This window comes from Diceros bicornis, chromosome 35, assembly GCF_020826845.1.
Source record: "Diceros bicornis minor isolate mBicDic1 chromosome 35, mDicBic1.mat.cur, whole genome shotgun sequence".
Taxonomy (NCBI): domain Eukaryota; kingdom Metazoa; phylum Chordata; class Mammalia; order Perissodactyla; family Rhinocerotidae; genus Diceros; species Diceros bicornis.
Genome location: NC_080774.1, coordinates 31968069 through 31984245, shown reverse-complemented (window position 1 = coordinate 31984245; position 16177 = coordinate 31968069). Strand labels below are relative to the sequence as shown.

At 38.0% G+C, this 16177-nt stretch overlaps 1 protein-coding gene across 1 annotated transcript in view; it reads left to right on the top strand.

Moving 5' to 3' along the window:
- The window catches only part of CLTCL1 (clathrin heavy chain like 1), a 118370-nt gene that overhangs the window by 31659 nt on the left and 70534 nt on the right, over nt 1–16177 (top strand). The window contains 2 exon segments of the mRNA XM_058532261.1: nt 482–576; nt 578–751. Of these exon segments, the coding sequence (XP_058388244.1) occupies nt 482–576; nt 578–751 (269 nt within the window).

Genomic DNA, 16177 nt, shown 5'->3' with positions numbered 1-16177 from the left:
AACTTCTGATTGTTATTCACATATTCTATAAATATTCACACACTTTTACATTCTTCTGAAGAAGGATCTCTAATGCATAGGAGGCTCTTCTCAACATTTAGACGTCAAAGTGTGGTTAATTACTACTTAGGCAGCTTTTTTTTCACCTCTAAATCAGATTAGCTGTAAGTAGTACAACAACTTCAAGTAATATTAAAAAGATTCAGGGCCGGCCCCGTGGCTCAGCGGTTAAGTGCGCGCGCTCCACTACTGGCGGCCCGGGTTCGGATCCTGGGCGCGCATGGACACACCGCTGCTGAGGCCGCGTCCCACATACACCAACTAGAAGGATGTGCAGCTATGACATACAACTATCTACTGCGGCTTTGGGGGGAAAATAAATAAATAAATTAATTAAAAAGATTCAGAATTAAGAGTGTAAGAATTTGTCTTTCAGATTTTTAATTTATCTTTCTTTAATCTCCATCTCATCAAATACTAGCTGGGAAGACACTTCAAATCTTTCATATTGAGATGAAGAGTAAAATGAAGTCTCATACGATGGCAGAAGAGGTAGTTTTCTGGAAGTAGGTCACTGGTGAACACTGTTGCCCTGGTGACCGAGACCACAGTCTACCACTGGAGCATGGAAGGTGACTCCCAGCCTGTGAAGATGTTTGATAGACATGCCAATCTGGCAGGGTGCCAGATGATCCCCTACCAGACCGATGAGTACCAGAAGTGGCTACTCCTCATTGGCGTCTCAGCTCAGGTAAGCTTTTGGCTGCCTTCGGGTGCTGGTCTGACAGAATGTTGAGGCCTAATATTAAAGTTGGTATAGGGATAAGGCAGAAGAAATAGGCCTGGGACTAAAAGAAATAGAGGTTACAAAGAAATCCAAACTTTGGATCGTATAAAAATTTTAATCGAACTTCAGCCCATTAACTACTATGTTCCATTAGATTACTAATATTCACTCTGTAAACTATTTCTGGCACAGTTTTGAGAAGTGAATTGTTGAGGAATTTTGTAGAGCCACATGGAACCTATAGGTTTATTATGGGTTTAGGGCTCTATTGTAAGGGCTTTAATGAAATGTTACCAACTCATGTCCTTTTATACTGCAAGCAGTAACTTTCTGCCATGCTTCCTTTTTTCATTCCTGGTGGCTAATCCAGTCACCAGATACCTGAGGACTACAGGATATTTGGCCTTAGATCTTTCTTAGCCAATCCTGACCGTTGAATGGTTTTCCATAGCCTAGTGGGGAAGGTATGACTTCAGGATTGTGGTGCTTAGAGAACTGTCAAACATTTAAAGAGCGTGCTATGGGAGCCAAAGGGAGCACCTTAAGTTAGGGAAGGCCCACAACAGAGGGGGCCTCTAAGCTGCATTTTGCCAGTTATAAAAGTGCACTTTGGGAGGAAACTGTGCAAAGGTATGGAAATGAAGGAGAATGGCTCTCTTCTGGGAGTCTGAGAGCATCCACTGTGGTTGGTACCTGTAGGATGCATGAGAGGCAGCTGGAAGGGCAAGGCTGGAGAGATGGATGGCAGCACGACTGGGGTGCATGCTCTGTCCTGCAGGCAGTGGGAATTCTGCAGCTGGTTTTAAAGTGAGAGTGATGTGATTAACTTTCCTTCTCAGCAGTGTGGTGGGGTAGAAATAATGCTATTAGTGATGTTGAGGATGGATCACCATGAAAACTGGAGGCTGGGAGGCTAGTTGACAGGCAGATACAGGAATAAAGCCATATAGTGTGTTCTGGAGTAGAAACATGTCTGAGAAAGGTGAAGAGGGAGCAAAGATGGAAGGAATACTTCTCACCACTTTGGGAGCCTCTTCCACTCTGCAGTCCCCAGAAGATACGAGCCATGTGTGATTTACAGGGAGGCAGTGGCATTGGAGATGAACAGGAGAGGCAAGACTTCAGATTTTAAAGATGAGATAGCTAGAGCTTGATGATGAACTCGGTGTCTATTGGGTCGAGGAGAGTTAGATGATTGGCCTGGCGTTTTGTCTTGAAATGGGGCATAGATGAGGGAGAGTTGAAGTACCTTTGCTCTAATCTTTCATCTTCTATAATGTATTGACAAGTTTGTCTTCCCAGGTGACCTGGGAATTTTTTGATGTAATTTAAGGTACTTGCTTAGAGTCACAGAGCCTTTCAATGACAGGCCCAAGGCTTCCATTTAGCCCGTTATTTCTTATTGTTAAGGGCTGAGGGTTAAACTGGAGTGACAGTGTATTTGTAGGAAACCTCACATCAAATCTGGAATAATGGACATTCCCATTGCTCTTGCACATGAAATAACATTATAATGGTGTCACCCGTAGCAGATCTTGTTTGAGTCTGATTGCCAGGGCTTACAGGAAAGGAATAATTTTATAACCAGTTTCTGTGGTGGATCATCTGTTACCTGGAATTACTATCTACCTTTGGCTTCCTTCTGAAAGGATTTGGATGTTGTTGGCACTTATGGTGGACAGAGGTTGCAGACAGTTCAGGTGTTGCTAATGAAAATGAGAACAGGGGAATGTTTGTGATGTGAGGGGTAAGGAGTGTACCATACACAGATCCTAAGGATGCTGAGATGAATTGTGAGAGAGTCACAAATGCAGGTAAAATCTGCGTGACAGATGCTGTAATGGTAAATTTTTAAGGCAGTGTGGGGTGAAAAGAAAGAATTGATTTACTCTACGTTTGTGAGGCCAGGAGGGGTCTGGGAGAGTGCTCTCTCATAGCCTGTCTATGCTATTCAAGAGTCATGGGGAAAGCTATGCTTGTTTGAGGCTTTATGTTGCTTTAGAAAGAGGGCTCTAAAGTTATAGGACCCTCAACCAAAAAAAGAAAGCTACTCATGATATAGCCTTTATCACTCTGCCCCTATTTGCCTAGAAAACTTTTTGCTTTTGAACTTCCTGTTTATTCTGTGAAGCTGGATCTTTGTTCTGAATCTGGTCTGGAGATGTGTTTGTTCCTCCAGAAATGAAGATGCCTGAGGGATTGGACAGGAATGGAGCTTTAAGCTGAAAGTCATAAAACTAGATTATAGTTAATGCATTCCACACTTACTACCTGCTTCTAATACTTTTTCTTGAAAGCCTTTTGCTCCAGTTTTACTACAGTACTTAATTTTTATTTTATTCTTCTAAACCAGAGGTCAGCAATTTTTTTTTATAAAGGCCCAGATAGTAAATGTTTTTGGTTTTGTGGGCCATATGGTCTCTGTTGCTACTACTCACTTCTGAAGTTTTATTGTAATAGCCATAGACAATATGTAAATGAATGGGTGTGGTTGCTTGCCAGTACAGCTTTACTTACAGAAACAGGTAGAACAAACCATGCAGAAATAAAAAGGATTTCTAGGAAGTGTTACAAACATTGTATACCAAAAAATTAGATAACTTAGATGAAATGACTAATTCCCAGAAAGACATAGATTATGGAAATGACTCAGAAAGAAATAGAAAATCTGAATAGGCCTGCAACAAGTTAAGACATTGAATTAGTAATGAAAAAACTACCCACAAAGAAAAACTGTGACCCAGATGGCTTCACTGGTTAATTCTACCAAATATTCAGAAAACAATTAATACCAACCCTTCATAAACTTTTCCACAACATACAAGAGGAGGGAACACTTTGCAGTTCATTCTATGAGGTCATTAATAACCAGATACCAAAACCAGACAGTGACATCACAAGAAAAGAAAACTACAAGCCACGATTCGCTATGAATATAAATGAAAAAGTCTTCAACAGTATACTAGCAAACTGAATCCAGAAACATATAAAAAGAATTATATACCATGACCAAATGGGATTTATCCCAGGAATACAAGGTAAGTTTAGTATCCAAAAATCAATTAATAGAACATACAATATTAGTAAAATAAAATACAAAAACCATATGGTCATCTCAATAGACACAGAAAAAGCATATGACAAAATCCAACACCCTTTATGATAAAAATGCTCAACAAACTAGGAATAGAAAGGAACTTCCACAACCTGATAAAGGGCATCTATGAAAAACACACAATTAACATCTTAGTTAATGGTGAAAGACTGGGAGTTTTCCCCCTAAAATCAGGAAGAAGTCAAGGATGTCCAATCTTGCCACTTCTATGCAACACTGGACTAGAGGTTCTAGCCACAGCAATTAGGCAAGAAGAAGAAATAAAAGAGATCCAGATTTGAAAGGAAGAATTAAAACTATATTTGCAGATGGCATGGTCTTATATATTGAAAATCCTAAGGAATCCAATAAAAAACTTCTAGAACTAACAAACAAGTTCAGCAAGGTTGCAGAATACAAGGTAAATATACGGAAATAATTGTGTTCCTACACACTTGCAATGAACATGCTGAAAATGAAATTAAGAAAACAGCTCTATTCAGAATAGCATCAAAAATAATAAAATGGAAAGTGATGTCAGCATCATGGCGGAGTGAACTTTCCTGTAAACTCTCCCCAGATAAGATACAACAAAAAGGACATTCATATACCAGCAAAGGACACTCACACAACACAAAAGGACATCTGAAAGACCCACGCAGCTGCACATCTGAGAGTGGACATGCTGGAGCCCCCGGAGGAAGTGGGAAGAGGTAAGGAGAAATCCTCCCCCTCCCCATCTGATCAGTGTCTCCGGGTCCACTCGGCTCCCAGAGAGTGAGGAGGGGCGGCCCTCTGCAGGGAAAATCATTGCTCTCCAGTTCTCTCACAGCCTGTGGGAAATTCCCACACAGGGGAGTTGGAACTGTTGCAGGGATGCCGTCAACATCTGAGCACCCCAGGAGAGCAGATAGTGAGGGAAGAACCAGAAGCCCCCTGGGATCGGGCAGGGGAAAGAGAGAGCCCCTCCCCCCTGTAGGCCCAGCACTTCAGCTCAATCAGTCAGTCAGAGCAGTTGTGGAACCAAGGGGGCTCAGAAAGACGCAGCCCTTGACTCCCACCCAGTGGCGGCAGGTGGAAACCGCAACCAGATATTGTTAGGATGAGGAAACATAAGCCAAGTACAGCAGGCACGATGCAAAAATACATTTAAATCACCAGACCAGAAGGAAAATGACATGCACCCAGAAATCAACGCTGAAGGCACAGAAATTTGTAACCTAAATGACAGAGAATTCAAAATAGCTATCATAAAAAAGCTCAACGAATTACAAGGAAACACAAATAAACAATTCAACGAGGTAAGGAATTTCTTCACAAAAGATTGAAACCATAAAGAAAAGCCAGTGAGTATTGCTGGAGATGAAAAACACAGTGGAGGAGATAAAGGAAAATCTGGACTCTGTAAAGAACAGAGCTGACAATATGGAGGAAAGAATTAGCATCATTGAGGATAGGAATACAGATAGGCTCCAGATGGAGGAGAAGAGAGAACTAAGACTAAAAAGAAATGAAGAAATTCTCTGAGAAATATTCCACTCAATTAGGAAATGCAACATAAGAATTATAGGTATTCCTGAGGGAGAAGAGAGGTAAAAAGGAACAGAGAGCTTATTCAAGGAAATAATAGCTGAGAACTTCCCAAATCTGGGGAAGGAGCTGGAAATACTAGTAAATGAAACCAATAGGTCGCCTAAATATATCAACAGGAAAAGGCTCTCTCCAAGGCATATAGTAGTAAAGCTGGCAAAAGTCAATTACAAAGAAACAATATTAAGGGCAGCTAGACAAAAACAAAAAATAACGTACAAAGGAATTCCCATCAGGCTCTCAGCGGAGTTCTCAACAGAAACTTTACAGGCTAGGAGAGACTGGAATGATATATTCAAAATCCTGAACGACAAAAACTTTCAGCCAAGAATACTCTATCTAGTGAAAATATCCTTCAAATATGATGGAGAAATAATAACTTTCCCAGATCAACAAAGCTAAGGGAGTTCATGGCCACAAGACCCCCACTACAAGAAATGCTCCAAAAGGCCCTCATGCTTGGGGGGAAAAAAAACGAGAAAGGGAATACAAAGCTTCAAGCAAGGAGAAAAATAGGTAGACAAAATCATAAAAATAGTAGCTCTTTATCAGAATATGTTAACAACCATTTAATACCAAAATCAAAGATCAAAGCAAGGAAAACACCAAAAACAAATATAACCTCATCACTTTAAACACACACCCACAACACAAGATGGAATAAGTTATGACAACAATAACTTAGAAGGGGAAGAAGTAGGGGATTGAATTGACCTAGTCTAAGGAAATAAGAGGTCATCAGATATTGGACTATCTCATCCACAAGATTTTTTGTACAAACCTCAAGGTAACCATTAAACAAATAATCAGAACAGAATCACATATGATAAATAAAGAGAAAACTAAAAGAGTCATCAGACAGAGCTACCAAACTGAATTGGTAGTCCGAAACACATGGGACAAGAAACAAAAGAAATGCAAAAGAACCGGAAAATAAGCGATAAAACAACAACATTAAGCCCTCATATATCAATAATCACTGTAAATGTAAATGGTTTGAACTCTCCGATCAAAAGACACAGAGTGGTGGGACGGATTAAAAAGGAAGACCAACAATATGCTGCCTCCAGGAAACACATCTCAGCTCTAAAGACAAACACAGGCTCAGAGTAAAAGGATGGAAGACAATAATCTAAGCTAATGGCAAACAAAAGAAGGCAGGTGTTGCTGTACTCATATCAGACAAAGTAGACTTCAAAATAAAACAGGTAATGAGAGGCAAAGAGGGACAGTATATAATGATAAAAGGGACACTCCACAAAGAAGACATATCAATTATAAATACACATGCACTCAACATAGGAGCACCAAAGTACATAAAGCAGCTATTAACAAACCTAAAAGGAGATATTAACAACAAGACAGTAATAGTAGGGGACTTGAACACCCCACTTACATCAATGGATAGAACATCCAGACAGAAAGTCAATAAGGAAACAGTGGACTTAAATGAAAAACTAGACAAGATGGACTTAATAGACATATACAGAGCACTCCATCCAAAAACAGCAGAATACACATTCTTCTCAAGTGCACCTAGAACATTCTCAAGGATAAACCATATGTTGGGAAACAAGGCAAGCCTCAATAAATTTAAGAATATTGAAATCATAGGAAGCATCTTTTCTGACCATAATGCCATGAAACTAGAAATCAACTGTGAGAAAATAACTGGGAAAGTGACAAAGATGTGGAGATTAAACAACATGCTACTGAACAACCAATGGATCATTGATGATATTAAAGGAGAAATCAAAAAATATCTGGAAAAAAATGAAAATACACCATACCAACTCATATGGGATGCAGCAAAAGCAGTCCTGAGAGGGAAACTCATAGCAATACAGGCTCATTTTAACAAACAAGAAAAATCCAAAATAAGCAACCTTAAATTATGCCTAGCAGAACTAGAAAAAGAAGAACAAACAAAGCCCAAAGTCATCAGAAGGAGAGAAATAATAAAAATTAGAGCAGAAGTGAAATTAAAACCAAAAAAACAGTAGAAAGGATTAATGAAACGAGTTGGTTCTTTGAGAAGATAAACAAAATGGACAAACCCTTAGCCAGACGCACTAAGAAAAAAAGAGAAAAGGCTCAAATAAATAAAATTAGAAATGAAAGAGGAGAAATTACAATGGATACCACAGAAATACAAAGGATTATAAGAGAATACTATGAAAAACTATATGCCAACAAATTGGACAATCTAGAAGAAATGGATAAATTCTTAGACTCATACAACCTCCCAAAACTGAATCAAGAAGAAATAGAGAACCTGAATAGACCAATCACAAGTAAAGAGATTGAAATAGAATTAAAAACCTCCCCAAAAATAAAAGTCCAGGACCAGATGGCTTCTCCAGAGAATTTTACCGAACATTCAAAGAAGATTTAATACCCATCCTTCTTAAAATATTCCAAAAATCAGAGGAAGATGGAATACTTCCTAACACATTCCACGAGGCCAACATCACCCTGATACCAAAGCCAGACAAGGACTACAAAGAAGGAAAATTACAGGTCACTATCGCTGATGAACAAAGATGCAGAAATCCTCAACAAAATATTGGCAAACCGAATACAGCAATATGTTAAAAAGACCGTACACCATGACCAAGTGGGATTTATACCAGGGATGTAGGGATGCTTCAACATCCGCAAATCAGTCAACGTGATACACCACATTAACAAAACGAGGAATGAAAACCACATGGTCATCTCAATAGATGCAGAGAAGGCATTTGACAAGATCCAATATGCATTTATGATAAAAATTCTCAACAAAATGGGTATAGAAGGAAAGTACATCAACATAATTAAGACCATTTATGACAAACCCACGGCCAACATCATACGCAACGGGGGAAGTCTAAAAGCCATCCCTCTGACAACAGGAACAAGACAAGGGTGCCCACTCTTGCCACTCTTATTCAGCATAGTACTGGAGGTTTTGGCCAGAGCAATTAGGCAAGAAAAAGGAATAAAAGGAATCCAAATAGGCAATGAAGAAGTGAAACTCTCACTATTTGCAGATGACATGGTTTTATATATAGAAAACCCTAAAGAATCCATCAGAATACTATTAGAAATAACAACTACAGCAAAGTCACAGGGTACAAAATCAACCCACAAAAATCAGTTGCATTTCTGTATGCTAATAACAAACTAACAGAGAGAGAACTCAAAGAGATAATACCATTTACAATAGCAACAAAAAGAATAAAATATCTAGGAATAAATCTTACTAAGGAGGTGAAAGACCTATATAATGAAAACTATAAGACATTATTGAAAGAAATTGATGATGACATAAAGAAATGGAAAGATATCCCATGCACATGGGTTGCAAGAATAAACACAGTTAAAATGTCTATATCAGCTAAAGCAATCTACCGATTCAATGCAATCCCAGTCAGAATCCCAATGACATTCTTCACAGAAATAGAACAAAGAATCCTAAAATTCATAAGGGGCAACAAAAGACCCCGAATAACTAAAGCAATCCTAAGAAAAAAGGACAAGCTGGAGGCATCACAATCCCTGACTTCAAAACATACTACACAGCAATAGTAATCAAAACAGCATGGTACTGGTACAAAAACAGACACACAGATCAATGGAACAGAATTGAAAGCCCAGAAATAAAACCACACATCTACAGACAGTTAATCTTCGACAAAGGAGCTAAGGACATACAATGGAGAAAGGAAAGTCTCTTCAGTAAATGATGCTGGGAAAACTGGACAGCCACGTGCAAAAGAATGAAAGTAGACCATCTGCTATCGCCATTCACAAAAATTAACTCAAAATAGATCAAAGACCTGAAGGTGAGATGTGAAACTATAAAGCTCCTAGAAGAAAATATAGGCAGTACACTATTTGACATTGGTCATAAAGGAATCTTTTTGGATGCCATGTCTACTCGGACATGGGAAACTAAAGAAAAAATAAACAAGTGGGGCGTCATCAGATTAAAGACCTTCTGCAAGGCAAATGAAACCAGGATCAAAATGAATAGACAACCCACCAGCTAGAAGAGAATATTTGCAAGTCATATATGCGACAAGGGGTTAATCTCCATATTATATAAAGAACTCACACAACTGAACAACAAAAAAATCAAACAACCTGATCAAAAAATGGGCAGAGGAAATGAACAGACACTTCTCCAAAGAAGATATACAGATGACCAATAGGCACATGAAAAGATGTTCAACATCACTAATCATCAGGGAAATGCAAATCAAAACTACACTAAGATGTCACCTCACACCCGTTAGAATGGCTATAGTCACAAGAGAAAAAACAACAAATGTTGAAGAGGATGTGGAGAAATAGGAATCCTCATTCACTGCTGATGGGAATGCAAACTGGTGCAGCCTCTATGGAAAACGGTATGGAGATTCCTCACCAAATTAAAAATAGAAATACCCTATGATCTAGCTATCCCACTACTGGGATCTATTCAATGAACCTGAAATCAGCAATCCAAAGGGGCTTATGCACACCTGTGTTCATTGCACCATTATTCACTATAGCCAAGAAGTGGAAGCAACCCAAGTGTCCCTCGACTGATGATTGGATAAAGAAGATGTGGTGTGTGTGTATATATATGTATATACAGTGGAATACTACTGAGCCATAAAAAAGACAAAATTGTCCCATTTGCAACAACATGAATGGACCCGGAGGGTATTATGTTAAGTGAAATAAGCCAAAGAGAGAAAGACAAACAGTGCATGATTTCACTCATATGTGGAATATAAACCAACACACGGACAGAGAGAACTGTATGGTGGTTACCAGGGGCAAGGGGGTTGAGAGGTAAGCACAGGGACCTCTGAATGGAGGCATGTATATGGTGACAGACAATAATGTACAACCCAAATTTCACAATGTTATAAAGTATTAAGACATCAATAAAAGATAATAAGAATAAAATGCTTAGGGATAAACTTAAAACAAGTGCAGAACTTATACTCCGAAAACTACAACACATTGTTGAAAGTAATTAAAGAAGATCTAAATAAATGGAAAAAACATCCCAGGTTCATGCGTCAGAATACTTGATATTTTTAAGATGGTAATACTCCCCAGATTGATCTACAGATCCAGTGTAATTCCTATCAGAATACCAGCTAGGTGCTTTGTAGAAATTGACAAGCTAATCCTAAAATTCTTATGGAATTGGAAGGAACCCAGAATAGCAAAACAGTCTTGACAAAACCAAAACAAAGTAGGAGTATTCATACTTCCCAATTTCAAAGCTTGCTACAAACCTATAGTAATCAGTACACTATGGTACTGACATAAGAATAGGCATATAGATCAATAGATTGAGAGTCCAGAAATATACCCTTATATTTATAGTCAATTGAGTTTTGACAAAGATGCCAAGACAGTTCAATGGAGAAGAGAATAGTTTATTCACCAAATGGTTGGAGGACACTGGATGTTCATATACAGAAGCATGAAGTTGGACCCCTACATCTTATCATACTCAAAAATTAACTCAAAATGGATCGGAACTAAATGTAAGAGCTGAAACTATAAAACTCTTAGAAGAAAACATAGGAGTAAATCTTAGTGACTTTGAGTTAAGCACAGCCTTCTTAAATACAACATCAAAAGCACAAGCAACAAAAGAAAAATAGATAAATTGGACATCAAAATTAAAATCTTTTGGGCTACAAATGATACCATCAAGAAAGTGAAAAAATAACCCACCAATTGGAGAAAATATTTTAAGATTATATATCTGATAAGGGACTTGTATCCAGAATATGTAAAGAATTCTTAAAATTCAATAATAATAAGACAAATAATCCAGTTTACACGTGAGTAAATTATTTGTACAGATGTTTTTCAAAGATATACAAATGTCCAATAAACACATGAAAAGTTGTTCAACCTCACTAGTCATTGTAGAAACACAAATCAAAACCAGAAGGAGATATCACTTCACACCCACTACAATGGCCGTAATCAAAAAGATAGACAATAACAAGTGTTGCCAAGGATGTGGAGAAATTGGAACCCTCATACATTGCTGGTGGGAATATAAAATGTCACAGCTATGATGGAAAACAGTTTGGCACTTCCTAAGAAAGTTAAACATAGAGTTACCACGTGACTTAGAAATTTCACTCCTAGTTATATACCCAAGAGAAATGAAAAAATACATCCACACAAAATATTATACAGTAGTGCCCCCTTATCTGTGGGGGATACATTTCAAGACCCCCAGTGGATGCCAGAAATCAGGGATAATACTGAACCTTGCATATTCTGTTTTTTCCAATACATACATATTTGAGATGTGACAGCAAAGCTAGTACAAATTTCTTTTTCCTTCTTTACAGTTTCACAGAAGATTTGTTCTTACAGTAGATCTTAGCCACCTCAGCATATGAGGTTTTTCTTTCCTTATTAAATCAAGAACTTTCACCTTTTCACTTAAAGGACGTGCTATATGGCTTCTTTTTGGCATATTTGAATTGCCAGCATCACTACTCTTGTGTTTTGGGGCAACTATTAAGTAAAGTAAGGGTTACTTGAACATAAGCACTGCAATTCTGCGACAGTCAATCTGATAACTGAGATGGCTTTTAAGTGATTAATGGGAGGGTAGCATATACAGCATAGATACACTGGAAAACGGGATGATTTACATCCTGGGTGGGGTGGAGCAGGATGGTGCAAGATTTCATCATGCTACTCAGAGTTGTGTGCAATTTAAAACTTGTGAATTGTTTATTTCTGGAATTTTCCATCTAATATTTTCAGACCACAGTTGACTGCGGGTACCTGAAACTGCAGAAAGCAAAACCATGGATAAGGGGGGACTACTGTACATAGAACCTGAGCAGGATTGCTGGACTAAGGATCTCTGAAAATCCACTCCTCCAAAAAAGTAAACAAGAACACTGGCAAAAACTGTCAAAGTCAACTTTTTCAGAACTCTGGAAACTAACTACAGGCTTGCAAAAATCCAAAGAACTTTTATTAAAGAAAATTTGCTATCTCTCAGAACAGCAAGCTTGGTGGCATTTTAACTTACCCTATTCCTATCCCCCTCTCTCCAGCTTTGTGATAGCCTTGAAAACCAACAGCTCTGCAAATTGGTGAAATCCTGCAGCCTAACAGCCTCTGAAGGAAGCAAAATGGTTTCGAGTTCCCCAAAGGCACCATTCCCAGATAAGTATTATTTGACCTGTCTAGCTGTTCCTTGGAAATCTCCATTCACAGGCCTTATCTTTATTTGACTTGATTCAGTCTTGCTGAGTGAAAATAGCCTTATCCCCTGGGACATTTGTGATAAACCATCAGCAGCAGTTGTTTAACCTCACAGCTGCCTGAGATAGCAGTTGAGGTAAATAAGAAGCTGATCAAAAAAATTAAAAAGAAAAGCTGTGGAATGAGATGTTCCTAGGGGGCTTTCAAAAGCTTCAGCATATTCTTATGAATCTAGAAGGCCATGCACATGTCCAAGAAAGAGTTGACAAGGCCCTAATCTCTCATATCTGGCTGATCTTGAGGCTCTGCCCAAGCAGAAAGTGAAGGCTGAAGGCCAAGACAGAATTATAAACTGCTTGCTGGAGCATTGGAGACGTATCTCAACACATTCACAGAGTCTCTCAGCAAAGGCTGAGATTCATGGCATTTAAGGAATTTCTTTCAACTCATTAACTGACTACTACGCTAGTCGAGTAGAGACTTAACTGACCACATATGACAAAGAGTACAGACTTTACAAAATTAGTTAAAGAAATTTGCTAAACACACAAGTAGCAACAGTCAACCCAAGTAAGGCAGGGAGTATCTGATTTCCAGACTTGTCATATTATATTATTTAAAATGTCCAGTTTTCAACCAAAAAATTATGAAATATGCAAAGAAACAAAGTATTGTCCATATTCAAGAAAAAAATAGTCAATAGAGACTGTTCTGAGGAAGCCCAGACATTAGAGTTATTTTTAAAAAGACTTTAAATCAGCTATTTTAAATACGTTCAAAGAACTGATGGAAACCATGTCTAAAGAAAAGTATGAGAACAATATCTTACCACATAGCTCATAGCACTAAAGGAGCTAGGAAATATAAAGAAAAGAAATAGCAGGGCCTCATGGATCTTTGGAATACCAAGTCAGGCAGCATACGCATAATGGGAGTCCCAGAAAGGAGAGAGAGAAAGAAAGGAGAAGAAAGAAAATTTGAAGAAGTAATGGCCAAAAATTTCCCAAATTTGATGAAGACCATTACTGTACACAACCAGGAAGCTCAAAGATATCAACACCTAGACATATCATAAATCATCTTCAAACTACCAACAGACAAAGAGGGAATCTTGAAAGCAGCAAGAGAGAGGCACACTACTTTTACAAGGGACTCTCAATAAGATCAACAACTGATTTTTCATTGGAAACCACGGACGCCAGAAAACAGTGGGATGACATATACAAAGTGCTGGGGGAAAAAAAACATTGTCAACCAAGAATTCTATATCCAGCAAAACTACCCTTCAAAAACTCTGAGAGAATTTGTCGCTAACACATCTGCCCTATAAGAAGTACTGAAGAGGGCTGGCCCCATGGCTTAGCGGTTAAGTACGCGCGCTCCGCTGCTGGCGGCCTGGGTTTGGATCCTGGGCGCGTACCGACTCACTGCTTCTCCGGCCATGCTGAGGCCGCGTCCCACATACAGCAACTAGAAGGACGTGCAGCTATGACATACAACTATCTACTGGGGCTTTGGGGGAAAAAATAAATAAATAAATAAAATTATTAAAAAAAATAAAAAGTACTGAAGAGAATCCTTTAGGTGGAAATGAAAGTCAATAACTCGAACCCGCATTAAAAAATAAAGAAAGCTGGTATAAGTACCTATATAGGTAAATATAAAAGACTGTACGAATGTATTTTTTTGTTTTTAACATTTTTTCTGGTGAGTTAAAAACAACTACATAAAGCAATAATTATAAATCTGTGTTGATAGGTATATAAAGTAGATAAAGGTGTAATTTGTATGCCAATAATAGTACAAAAGAGGGGATAAGGAGTGAAGGTATAAAGGAGCAAAGTTTTCATATACTATTGAAATTATATTGGTATTAATCCAAATTAGATTGTTGTAAATTAAGAGGTTAATTGTAATCCTCAGGCAACCAGTAAGAAAATAACTTTTAAAAAGTAGTAAAAGAAATAAAAAGTTAATTGAAATGACACACTAGAAAATATCTATTTAACACAAAAGAAGATAGTAATGAAGGAATAGAGAAACAAAAAGGACGTAAGACATATAGGAAACAAATAGCAAAATGGCAAAAGTAAATCTGACCTTATCAGTAATTGCGTTAAATGGATTAAACACACCAATAAAAAGGCAGAGATTGGCAGAATAGTAAAAAAAAATCCATGGTCCTACTATATGCTGTCTACAAGAGACAGACCTTAAATTCAAAGACACAGTAGGTTGAAAGTAAAAGGATGGGAAAGATAAACCATGCAAACTGTACCTAAAAGAGCTGAGTTGGCTGTATGAATATCAGATAAAATAGACTTTAAGATAAAAATTGTTACTAAAAACTTATACATGAGTGTTCATAGCAACACTATTCATTCTAGCCAAAAAGTGGGAACAATCCAAATGTTGATCAGCTGAAGAAAAATGCATAGATAAAATGTATATCCATACAATGGAATATTAGTTTGATGGTAAAAAGAAATGAAGTACTGATGTATGCTATACCATGATTAACCTTAGAAATATTAAGCTAAGTGAAAGATATCAGTCATTAAAGACCATATATTGTATGATTCCATTTATATGAGATGTTAGAATAGTTATATATAGAGACAGAAAATAGATAAGTAGTTTCTTAGACTGGAGGTGGAGTGTGGGAGATGGGAATGGGGATTGACTGCAAATGAAGTTTCTTTTATGGGATGAAAGTGTTCTCAAATTACATTGTAGTAATGGTTGCACAATCCTATGAATAAATTGAAAAACATTGAATGGTATGTTTTAAACAAATGAGTTATATGGTATGTGAATTATATCTAAATAAAGTTGTTAAAAATACCCTTGGGAATCATGCCCATTTACAAGGAAATCATGATGTTTGAGAAAATATTTTAAAAGAAAAGATGAAATCACAGTGTTGCTTGTGACTTACAAAATAAAAACCAACAAAAAAATCCAAGCTAAAAATTCTTTTTTACTTTCACAACGCTTGTAACACCAAAGGTGTTGGCTTTTCGACACCAGTCTATTTTCCAGTTCTCTATGGACTCCAACTGGGTGTCCAAGAATTCAATTCAGTTCTGACACTAACTACCTGGGACTAGTGCCAGACCCCACAGGTTAAGGGATCAGTCCCACAAGACTGCCCCAACTTCTTCAGACACCAGTCTCAAGTGCCGGGCCACCTGTACCACTGACCGACAGGCTATAAATCAGGGGTTCCCACAACCCTCTCCTCTGGTTCGATAATTTGCTAGAATGGCTCATAGAACTTAGGAAGGCACTTTACTTATTGGTACTGGTTTATTCTAAAGGATACAAGTTAGGAACAGCCACATGGAAGAGATGCAGAAGGCAAGGCATGGGGAAAGGGTGTGTGTGTGGAGCTTCCATGCCCTCTACAGGCCTTCCATCCTTCCAGCACCCTGATGTGTTCACCAGTGTGGAAGCTCTCTGAACCCCAT